Source organism: Vigna umbellata, chromosome 10, assembly GCF_029865625.1.
Source record: "Vigna umbellata cultivar VRB3 chromosome 10, Vumbellata_1.0, whole genome shotgun sequence".
NCBI lineage: Eukaryota > Viridiplantae > Streptophyta > Magnoliopsida > Fabales > Fabaceae > Vigna > Vigna umbellata.
Window position 1 is genome coordinate 10,091,851 of NC_142174.1, and position 12,098 is coordinate 10,103,948.

The 12,098-nt window shown below is 30.4% G+C and overlaps 1 protein-coding gene across 1 annotated transcript; it reads left to right on the forward strand.

Moving 5' to 3' along the window:
- The first annotated feature begins 7,257 nt into the window (after nucleotides 1–7,257).
- LOC124841635 (WEB family protein At3g02930, chloroplastic-like) lies at nucleotides 7,258–11,620 on the forward strand. The gene is made up of 3 exons (XM_047317941.2): nucleotides 7,258–7,710; nucleotides 8,307–8,562; nucleotides 8,970–11,620. The coding sequence occupies exons 1-3, from the start codon at nucleotides 7,694–7,696 to the stop codon at nucleotides 11,277–11,279; spliced, it is 2,583 nt and encodes an 860-aa protein (XP_047173897.2). The 5' UTR covers nucleotides 7,258–7,693; the 3' UTR covers nucleotides 11,280–11,620.
- Nucleotides 11,621–12,098: the final 478 nt, after the last annotated feature.

Below are 12,098 nucleotides of genomic sequence, written 5' to 3' on the forward strand. Positions count from 1 at the left end.
ATTAGTGTAATGTACATAGGAATCAATTAGGAAATTTATTTAATATGTTTAGCACTTTACCATTCAGTTTTTTTTTTCTTTTAAAGCACATTTAATTTAACTATATAGAAAATATCTATTTGTCAAAATATTTAATAATCCCTTATTTTTAAGGAGGGTCTGTCCTCTGTAAAATAAGTTAAGTTGAAGCGATAAGATAAATAATAATAATTATTATTATTATTAACACATAAAAAAAACATCCACAAAAACAAGATAAGATAGTGAAAGAGACATTATAGGATTAATAGAGGGACCCACAAAAGAAAAAAGAGATGAACTTTTTATTTTCTTGAAAAATCCAGAATAAGCTTGCCCATTAGTATTTGGGCTGTGTGGCACATTAGTAATGACACTTTATCTTTGGAGCAGATGACGAATTGGCCATTTTCAACCATGTCTATGATATATTATCAATATTTCACATTTTAAAATAATATAATATGTAGAATGAATTTTATTTAGTTCTCTTAAAATTTATATTAAAGAAGAAATTCTCTCATTTTATAATAAGAAAAAAATAATAAAGAATTATAATTCATTCATGGATGGAAAATCTATTTATATACTATGCAAATTAGTAATTCATTTTCCTTATAAATATTAAGTGTACTCGCACATAGCTTCAAAAATAAGAAACTTTTAGTATATTTAGTAGGAATTTTTGAGAAAATTTATTAAGAACCTTTTAGAAAATTTCTATAGTATGTTTAGATAAAGAATCTTATTAAGGTCATTTTTTTTATTCAAATTTATTATGATATAATATGTTTGTTTTGTGAATTTTTATAAAAGAAATTGAAAATTTAGATTTTATTAGAGTTAAATTGTTTAAAAACTGGAAATTTTAAAATAACATTTAAAAATAAAAATTTAAATTATTATATTTTTAAATTTATATTTTACTTTTTGTAAGTCAATTTTAGTAAGAATATTATCAGTTTTAGTAGGACAATATTATAGGAATGACTACTTTTGAGTTGATATCGATTATATTTCTTTTATTGATATTAATAAAAAATTATTGAAGTTGTTAGAATTTTTATTAGAGTGTTGCTTCCTCCACCACCATCAAATGCTCTTTGCACCATCCTATACTCAATTTACCCTTATTATAAAACAAAACGGACGTCAACATCCATTTCACACGGAGGTTGAGATCCGTTTACATATTTTAGTTTTTTTTTATATTTTAGTTTATTGTTTTTATTTTAGATTTTATTTTAATAATATTTTTTATTTACATAATATATTATAAAAAACAAAAAAAAAATTAAATACTTTATAAATTAACTTAAAATATAAAAAAATTTAAAGAATATTTATATATTAATTTAAAATACAGTAAATTAATAAACTAAAAACTAAAAAAAAACCTTAAGGGATGTGTACATCCGTTTAAGTAATTATATAAAAAATATTTAAATAATTAATTAAATGATAATACATAAATTAAATTAATAATTATTATTTTATTAAATTAAATTAATTTATATATAATTACGTAATAAATTAATTTATTTTATTTAATTAAATAATTATTATTGTGTTTTTTTTTATTTTTGGTTTGTTTAAATATTATATTTTATTTAATTTATAGATTATTTAAAAAAATTTTATAATATATTATGTAATTTTATTTTATTTTATTTTATTAAATAATTATTATTATTATAATAAATTAATAAACTAAAAACTAAAAGAAAATACATAAAACTTAAATGGATGTGGGCACATCCGTTAAGGATGTGGCGTATCCGTTAAGGATGTGGCATATCCGTTAAAGAAAACAAATGGGGTGTGAGATTTTTTAAAATATAAAGGTTAGTTTTGAAATTTTAAAAAAATGTGGTGGTACAAAAAGCAACATGGGATAGTGTAGGGAGTAACAATCCCAATCCGTTCTTACTCAACAATAGTTAAAGCTTCCTTAATGAAAACTTTTTTTTTTATGTAAATTACATTTTTCAACATATGTTTATCATGATTATTATTTTTTCGACAATGTTTTTTTATCATTTACACACATGTCTTTCTCTTTTTTCAATAGTTTTTGTTGAGATTTGTTTTCTAAAATTAATTATAATTTCTTCAACGAAAATTGATTAGGATTGCTATTTAGAGAAATTGGTTAGCCAACATTAATAAAAAAAAAAACAGTTAGTGAAAAAATTCAACTATCAACATAGTATAAAAATGACAATCTAAATAACTACTGTGCAACTGAAAACAATTCCAGTCAACATCAATTGAATTTCTTTTTATAAATATAAGATAAAAGATATTAAAAATGTTTGGTTTTTTGGGCCTAAACTGGGAATTCAAATTGGGCCCTGTTGGAGGGTTAACAGATATCTTGATTGATGAATCTAGGGTGTTACTCCCTCCACCCCCACACGTCTCTTCCTCCACCTCCCCAATTTTCTAAAATGCCAATTATATCTTCTAAAATGACAATTATATCCTCAAAAGTTAAAATTTTTTATTTTTATTATTTTAATATTTTAATTTATTTAAAACTTCTGATTTACTTCCCTCTGCACCTCTTCCTCTCTTCCATTTTCGTTTACCTTTCTCTCTTCCGTTAAGCTTCTTCTCCACCTATAACAAATTCATATTTTAACAAATTCATATTTTAACAAAATTATTACGTTTAAAAACTAACCATATATAACATTTAAAATTATAAATTTAAATATAAATTACTGTAAATAAAATAAACAAATAAAATAAAAACGAAACGTAAAAGGAACACTGCCTCTGGACGGATGACATCCTTCAACGGATGTCAACATCCGTTGAAGGCAAAACGGATGTCGACATCCGTTTTGCCTTAAACGGATGTTGACATCCGTTGAAGGATGTCATCCGTCCATAGGCAGTGTTCCTTTTACGTTTCGTTTTTATTTTACTACGTTTTGCGGCTCATGCAAGGATTATAGGCTTGGATATTAAAAAGATTATTGGAAGTATGGGAAGGATTTAGGGTTTAGGATTATTGGAAGGATTATGACTACGTACCTGGAGAGGAACCACGACAAGGACACTACACCATAAACGCACTGCACCACGTACTGCACCGAGAACAAGAAGAAGATTGTTTGATAATTTTTTTCACGATCACCAAGCTTTGTAGAAAAATATTTTACTCATACAAGGAACTACGTAGGTTATCAGTGAAATATGTTATAAATGAATAAAATTAAAAAACAACAATTTTAAAAATAAAATTTTACTGAGGGGCAAAATAGTAAAGGAAAGATGGAGGAAGGGGCAAAATAGTAAAGGGGAGGTGGAGGAAGAGATGTGTGGGGGTGGAGGGAGCAACACCCATGAATCTAAAGCTAGCTCCAAAGAAAATGATGAAAATAATAAAATATTGTGATTTTTAAATAACAAAGAAAAAGAAAATTTAATAGGATTTTAAATTTTGAAATTGATGGTTGAAGTTGCAGCTAATATCTGAATGCGACACCATGATGAAGACGGCGATGGTTGGCACAGGCAGAAGGTAAGTAAGGAAAGTGTGTTGGCGGTAGTAATGTCTATTTCAATAAGACATTAAGTTTAGGATAATATTCTTTCACGAAGTTTAACAATATTTTAACGTAATCTACGTGTCATTATGTTATTGGTTCAAAATTATTTCACACACAGATGATGTTAGAATGTTGTAAAAAAAAGTTATCAAAGTATCATTTCCTTAAATTTAATATATAAATAAGTTTGAATTTAAAACATTAAATAAAATTAAAAAATTATATAAAATATATAAAATTAAAATGTCTAAATTTATTGTTTTAAAATTTATAATTAAAAATATAAAAAGTTTGAATTCGTATCTCACGGTGTGAGTTGTCAGATAATTTTGCAACGTCGTATTCTCCAAAAACATTCGTGTGATTCTCCTATGTTTTGGATTATGTCCAAAAACATGACCATCACTTTCTAAGGTTATTCATCCGTTGTTGCATCCAAAACTCAAATATTCTCTGTTTGGCTTTATCTTCAGAATTGTATAAGTTTATCACTGTGTTAATATTTATAAGTGAGTCTCTCAGTTATATAATATTCAAAATCATTATGATAGTGCTTCAAAATTTAAGTTAACCTAAATTCATAAAAACTAATTAGACAGAAGTGATTGCGTATTCATAACCACCACGAAGTCAGATTCCCACCCACTTTTTGAGACCACCACATGTTTGTAAAAATGCCATTGCTTATCTTAGCTCAATGCTAAACACCACCACGCAATAAAATATCAGCTCTGCATCTCTACCAAACTCCACCACACTACCTTAAATCACAAACTACCATCCTACAAACTTAGACTATATATATATATACATGGATAATGATACTTTGACAACATTTTTTTGACAATATTTTAACACTGTTTACGTGTCATTCTGTGATTGGTCTAAAATTATTCCACAATCAATAATAATAATCATAAACATCAATATAAACCAATCACATAATAACACGTAGACAGTATTAAAATGTTATCAAAATATCATTATATATATATATATATATATATATATATATATATATATATATATATATATATATATATATATATATATATATATATATATATATATATATATATATATATATATAAAGAACTCTTTCATTTCACCTTATGTGATCCCTCCATGGTGTCTATCTTCACCAACAAACTCTTTATAAGTGCTTCTATTTACTATCTTTGCTATTGTAATTGAATAAAGATATAACGAATTTATAATATATAACTAATTATAAATTTTTTTACAAATTAATTTCTAAAATTGAGTTAAATTAAAAAATGTGTAGGCTTCATTTATTTTGCTTTGAGTTACTTATATATTTCTATATAATATTTAACTAAAACTTTTATTACTATATCATCTCATCACATTCAATAGTTTATAGAAATTGAAGTGAAATATAATTTAAATATTCTTTTAACTTTTTCACAAGTCTTTTAAAAATAAAGTCACGATGAAAATTGATGTTCACTATAATATCAATAACAAGATCATAAGACAAATTATCAAAACTTATGTTTTTATTCGACTTAATAATTTCTTATCAATTAGAAATCAAATTTTAAAATAATTTAAATTGAAACTCTAAAATGATCAATATTTGGGATGATATAGTTTATTGTTTTACATGAGATTTTGTCATTTCTCAGTTTATCAATAAAGAACACAGTAAGGCCTTTCCTTTTTTTTTCTTCGATTACAAAAGTAAGGTCTTTTTTCTTTAATGTTCATATTACTCTCATTTGAAGTGATTTCTTTTAGGGTTAAATATGTTTTTAGTCCCTAAACTATTGGTCGTTTCTGGTTTTCGTCCCTCTTCCAAACTAAGGTACAATTTGGTCCTCATTCTTTAGAAAAACGTTCGTTTTAGTCCTCAAAATTTTGTTTTTAGTCCTCGTTTTAGTCCTCAAAACGTTCGTTTTTTCGATTAAAACGAACGTTTTTTAAAGATTGAGGACCAAATTGTACCTTACTTTGAAACAGGGACGAAAACCAGAAACGACCAATAATTTAGGGACTAAAAACATATTTAACCCTTTCTTTTATTATCAAAAGATCATCTTTCAAACATTTTGAAATCTATTAGTCCATTAGATATTTTTCTTTACTTTAATCAATTGCGTTTATATTATTTATGACATGAAATTTTAATTTAAGAACACAGAATAAAAAATTATAATTTTTCTTATATTATATTTAAATAAGAAAAATCTAAACATGGCTTAACTTACAAGCCTTTTGCCTTCAACTTTCAATTTATAATAATTTCAACTCTTACACTTCCAATTTATAAAATTCAACCTAATTTATTAGTTAGTCTTTGCAAAAAAGTCAATATTTTTATCCAATGTTTAAAAAAAAAAATGTAGAGAATGAACATAATGTATCATTTTCTTAGTCAATAAAAAGTCTTTATACGCAAATACATACATTATCTTACTCTATTTGACAATGTAGTTGAAATTTTATTCATTTATTTTCTACACAAACCATGAAAATTTCAATTGAAAAATAATCATATTCAAATCACATGAAACTATTATAAATTTTCTAGTACGACTAAGGTCAGTATTCTAGTTTTTCAAAATACATACAAAATTAACTTTTTTATAAAATTTATTTTACTGCATATCCTTCGTGTCCTTTTTCTTAGGATTATATTTAGAAACATCATCACACCTTTTTAATAAAATATTGGCACAACAATCAATTATATTAATAATTATTTTTATAATAAATTATAACTTTATATATTTTATTATTATATCTGATAATAAATATATCATAAAAAAAATTAAAAAAACCTAAAATTTATAAATATTAAAATATGTTTTTTAGTCAAGTTAAATATTTATAATACCTTTTAAATTTAATTTTTTTTATCCATTTCATCCTATTTTCTCTATTTTTATCCCTTCATCTTATCCAAACCAACATTACAGTCAAATTTATTTATTTCAATTTATTGATATAAAGTGTGATAAGTTTTATTTATTCCAACTTACATATAATAACATTTTTATTGTCGTTTTGTATTAATGAATCTATAACACAATAGTTATTACTTACAAAATTGAATAAACATATTTAAAAGGCGATTTTTAAAAAGAAATTAATATATACAGAAGATACGAGAAAAAATGATTAAGTAAAATTAAGAGACACTTATTTATTTGACATAAGTATAAAAATAAAATATCATAAAAATTTAAATTTTTGTATTTTTTTGAAAAAAATAAATGTAAAAAAATTATACGTGTAAAATTATATTTTTCAAAATCTTAAAACATAAAAGAAAGGTGAGAAAAGCAAAAACCATGAATGTTATTTGGTGATTTGAAGTTCACATGTCTTCTTTTTTAAATAATCCAATCTGGAAAAAGAAATGATAACATGCAGTGCTATCTCTTTCAAATTAATTTTGTAGTTTATGAAGTTGTTTTGAAATTTCGACACATGCACATGTTGGAAATTCAACCGTCGTGACGAAATTTAAATTTAAATTTGGAGAATAAATTGGAAAAAAAGAGTTGGAGGGGTAGTTTCTAATCCCATGGCAGAGTGTCTCTTTTTCCTGAAAAGAAGGGTAAGGTTGGAAGAGTCAGAGACAGGTCTTTGCTTCTGAAAAAGCTACAAATACCTTTACCTTTGACAGATTTAAGAAAACTAAGGTTACTTTTGTCTTTTCACTCCATTCAACTTCAAGATATGCATCCACTGCTTCCACTGAGAGAGGAAGAAAGAAAAAACAAGATGAAAATGAGAGAAGGTTGAAGAGAGAGAATATCATATCATAGTGTAGTATAGTGTGTTGGTGTGGCTACTTTGCAGACAGGAAAACCGGACGAAGTTATTTGGCTTTGGTTTATGTTTGTGTTCTGTAAATTCCTCTTCACAGTCTTCTTCTCTTTCACGTAATTTCCCGAAAGCCAAAGAAAGAAAGACAAGAAAAAGTTTGATTTTTTTTTTTAATCTTACCCTGATCCTGAATTTGTTCGGTTTCTTCTTTCTGACAATGTTGGAACTTCAGCATTATCGGTTCTGCAACTGACACTTTCAGCAAAGGCAACACCTTCTCACGTTTTGGTGTTACTTCGTCGTCGCTTCTTACCAACATGGCTTCAAAATCCAGGTATGTCAAGTTCGGTGCTTTGTGTTGTGGGTTTCTCCATTGCTTTAAGATCTGGTGTGGGTTTCTTCTACTTTCTTCCGTGTACGGCTTTCGCGAATTCGCTTCTGTTCTGTGTGGTTTTGTAGTTGATGGTTTTGATCTGCTATTTGAAGACATTTGGAACGCCCTTTTCTTCATCTGTGTAAATTTCGATGTTTTTTGGGTTTATGTTTGGAGCGTGCATGAAATTTTAAGATGGGCTTCCTTTATTTCCATTTTTGGTTGTTGTTGAGTCTTGATCTTCTACTGTTCTTGCTGGATTGTGTTTTTCATTTGTGATTGCATCTCCGTGTGTGTTTCTTGCCCTAATTCTTGCTTCTGGGTGGCAGTTACTGACTTAGTATCTCCTTTTTCTATCGGTCGGTGGTTGTTTCTCGGTTGATGAGTTTGGCTTGACGATGCGTTTAGATGCTGAGTTTGGTACTAAAATTTGGTTTTTTAGGCTTAGATCCATCTGTCTGATTGGAGGCAAATATGGCATTTTGTTACATTTTAGTGTCATGTCTTTTCATTTCATTCAATGCATCACTATGAAGCTGACATTGTGAATCTGATAGATCCGGTTTATCGGAAACCTCCAACAAAGCAACTCCGGCCACTCCCAACAAGGCACGGCCATCAACTCCCAACAAAACGTCACCTGCAACTCCAAGAGTTAGTAGACTCAGCAAAGGAGTGTCCAAATCGGAGTCAGAATCGCCATCACCTCTGCAAAATTTGCGCCTCTCTGCTGAAAAATCGTCGCCACGAGCTTCGAATTCAAAGCCTGTCACCGAGCGCAAATCACCAAGACCTGCATCCACCACACCTGATGTAAGTTACAGTAAATGTACTTTGTATCACCTCTTATCTGAGATTGATTAGTCATATCTGGCTTTATTACTAAATGGAAACTCTGGGAAAGTTGGACTGCTTGCTTTTCCAGTTCTGTTTTTCTGTGAAAATTTTGAATTTTCTAAAGTCTCAAGTCTGTTAACAAGTGTATATAAAATAAGTAAAAGTTAAATGTGTTACCATTTGTTAGTTATTTGACATTTTTTTTTTCTGGGAATTTGAAAGTTTATGTTATCCACGACTTTTTATCCATTTATAAGATGTACTGTAAGTGGTATGTGAATATTGATAGTTTGGTATGGCACAAAAGGAAAATCTGTGTAGTCATACTTTTTCTTTGGTTATCTGTCTCCTTATACATGCTTATTATGTTCCTTGAATTCCAGAAACAACTTCCAAGAGTTGCGAAGGGTTCAGAATTGCAGACGCAGTTAAATCTTGCTCAAGAAGATCTAAAGAAAGCAAAAGAACAGCTGATTCAGGCTGAAAAAGAGAAGGCAAAAGCGATTGATGAGCTGAAAGAAGCGCAGAGAGTGGCTGAGGAAGCAAATGAGAAACTCATGGAGGCAATGGTGGCTCAGAAGCGGGCCGAGGAGGATTCCGAGATTGAGAAGTTCCGAGCCGTTGAGTTGGAACAGGCTGGAATTGAAGCTGTTCAGACGAAGGAAGTGGAGTGGCAGAAAGAGCTGGAAAGTGTGAGGAACCAGCATGCTTTGGATGTGGCTTCTCTTCTCTCCACTACTCAGGAGCTTCAGCGGATTAAGCAAGAACTTGCCATGACTTGTGATGCAAAGAACCAGGCACTGAGTCATGCTGACGATGCAACTAAAATTGCGGAGCTTCATGTGGAGAAAGCCGAGATTCTTTCAGCTGAACTGATGCATTTGAAGGCCTTACTAGATTCGAAGCTGGAAACCGAGGCTAGGGAAAACAAGATTGTATCTGAGCTGCAAACAGAGATTGATGCTCTTAATGAAGAACTTGAAAAGGCAAAGGATTATGATGTGAAGTTGACGGAGAAAGAAAATCACATTGAACATCTTAATGTGGAGCTTGAAGCTGCCAGGATGGCTGAATCTTATGCACACAATCTGCTAGAGGAGTGGACGAAAAAGGTCGAGGAGCTAGAAGTGAAGGTTGAAGAAGCAAATAAGTTGGAGAGATCTACATCAGTGTCTTTGGAATCAGTAACGAAACAGTTGGAAGGAAGCAATGAGTTGTTACATGAAGCAAAATCTGAAATTTCTAGTCTTAAAGAGAAGGTGGGATTGTTGGAAATGACAATTGGTAGACAGAGAGAAGATCTTGAGGAGTCAGAGCGTTGTCTTCTTGTGGCTAAGGAAGGGAGTCTTGAATTGTCAAAGAAGGTTGAAAGTCTGGAATCTGAACTTGAGACAGTCAAAGAAGAGAAGGCTCAGGCTTTGAATAGGGAAAAACTTGCAGCTTCCAGTGTTCAGACCCTATTAGAAGACAAAGACAAACTAATCAATGAATTAGAGATCTGTAGAGATGAAGAAGAAAAGACTAAAAGTGCGATGGAAAGCTTAACTTCTGCTTTGCATGAAGTATCTGCAGAAGCCAGGGATGCCAAGGAAAAGCTATTAGCCAGCCATGTGGAACATGAAAACTATGAATCTCAGATTGAAGATTTAAAGTTGGTCATGAAAGCCACTGATGAAAAATACGAGTCCATGCTTAACGATGCACGACATGAGATTGATGTTCTTACATGTAATGTTGAAAATTCCAAGAACAACATGGAATGCTCCAAGGCAGAGTGGGAACAGAGAGAACATCATCTTGTCAACTGCTTAAATCTAACTGAAGATGAGAACTCATCCCTTGGAAAAGAAATCAACAGGCTGATTCGTTTACTCAAGGAAACCGAGGAAGAAGCTGGTGCCAAGAAGGAGGAAGAAGCACACCTAAAGGAAAATCTCAAGGAAGTTGAGGCTGAGGTGATCCACTTGCAGGAAGAACTTAAAGAAGCAAAGGCCGAGAGCATGAAGTTGAAGGAGAGTCTATTGGACAAAGAAAACGAGTTTCAGAACGTATTTCAAGAAAATGAAGAACTTCGAACGAGGGAATCAACATCTATTAAGAAGGTGGAGGAGTTATCTAAGATGCTTGATGAAGCTACGAGCAGAAATCAGCCTGAGGAAAATGGGGATGTTACTGACAGTGAGAAAGACTATGACATGCTTCCTAAAGTAGTTGAATTCTCTGAAGAGAACGGACACGGCGGAGAAGACTTGTCCAAGAAGGTAGAGCTTTCATCCAATGAAGAGGGACTCAGGCAAAACATACAGGAAGAAAGTATTCCCTTGGATGACAAGTCTGAGAAAACTGAATCTCCCAAAGCTGTGAATGTGAATGGAAAAGTGAAAGAAGATGCAGATAAAGGAAAAGATGATTCTGCAGAAGCAGAATTTAAAATGTGGGAGAGCTGCAAGATTGAGAAAAAGGAATTCTCTCCAGAGAGAGAACCAGAGCCTGAATCCTTACAAGATGAAGTTGACTCAAAGAAAGAGGGTGGTGAGGGCTTTGAGCAGATGAATGGAGCCTCTTTAAAAGAGAACGTCGATGATAGTGGGAGGAACTCACCATCAAAGGAGCAAGTGAAGAAGAAGAAGAAGCCTTTGCTTGGCAAGTTTGGAAGCCTGCTGAAGAAAAAGGGTGGTAGCAATCACAAATAGTTTACTACATTTTACCTTGGCAGGTATATTGAACATTAAATTGTTTGCATGTATTTGCTTTATGATTTTGCTTCTTGATGAATAGCTTTTAAAGAATGACCGAGGCATGTAATATTGTTTAGGAGTCTTACTCTAGTCACTTATTTTGGTTGCGGTTCTCCATGTTGACAGTAAATTGTATGTGTTGGAATTATTGTTATTTTTTTGTCCCCTGTTGTTCTGATTCTTCTTGCCCTTCTACACAGATCTGACCAAATTAAGAAGTGGCAAGTTGGATTGTATTTTTATACCATCTTATCTTCATTCCAATGAAAGTTAGATAGAACTTCTGATGTTTGCTACCCCTTTGACATATAATCACCACTTGCTGTTTCTCTCAACATACACAGTGCTTAATTACAATCCTTCTGATCGACATCTGAATTTCTACGTTGTTTTGTTAAAACATGTTTTTGCATGTTGTATGTAACAGAGAAAAAGTTACTACTTTAATGATTGATTGACATATTGGTTTCCTTACAAGTTTACGACTACAATGATTGATTCAGCATAGTCAGCAATTCTGCACATTCTCTTGGTTGATTGCATTTGTCTCTTCCCCTCAGGAGGCAGTTTTTCTATATTGAGGAACTGTACTGCAGGGAATAAAATACTCAGATGAAAAAACCTGTTGAGATTGCTTATAATATTAACTGATGATTTTCCAATCCATACAATCTTTTCATTTTAAATTAATCAAATCCTCATGCACGTGCGTGATGTTTTTTTTTGGTTAAAATCACATAAAAGTTCTCTAAAAAATTTAACGTTGTTTTTACT

Excerpts from the sequence above, each read along its gene's own strand:
- LOC124841635 (XM_047317941.2), top strand. Across the intron at positions 8,563-8,969 it reads CTGCATCCACCACACCTGAT|AAACAACTTCCAAGAGTTGC; the intron begins GTAAGTTACAGT and ends CTTGAATTCCAG.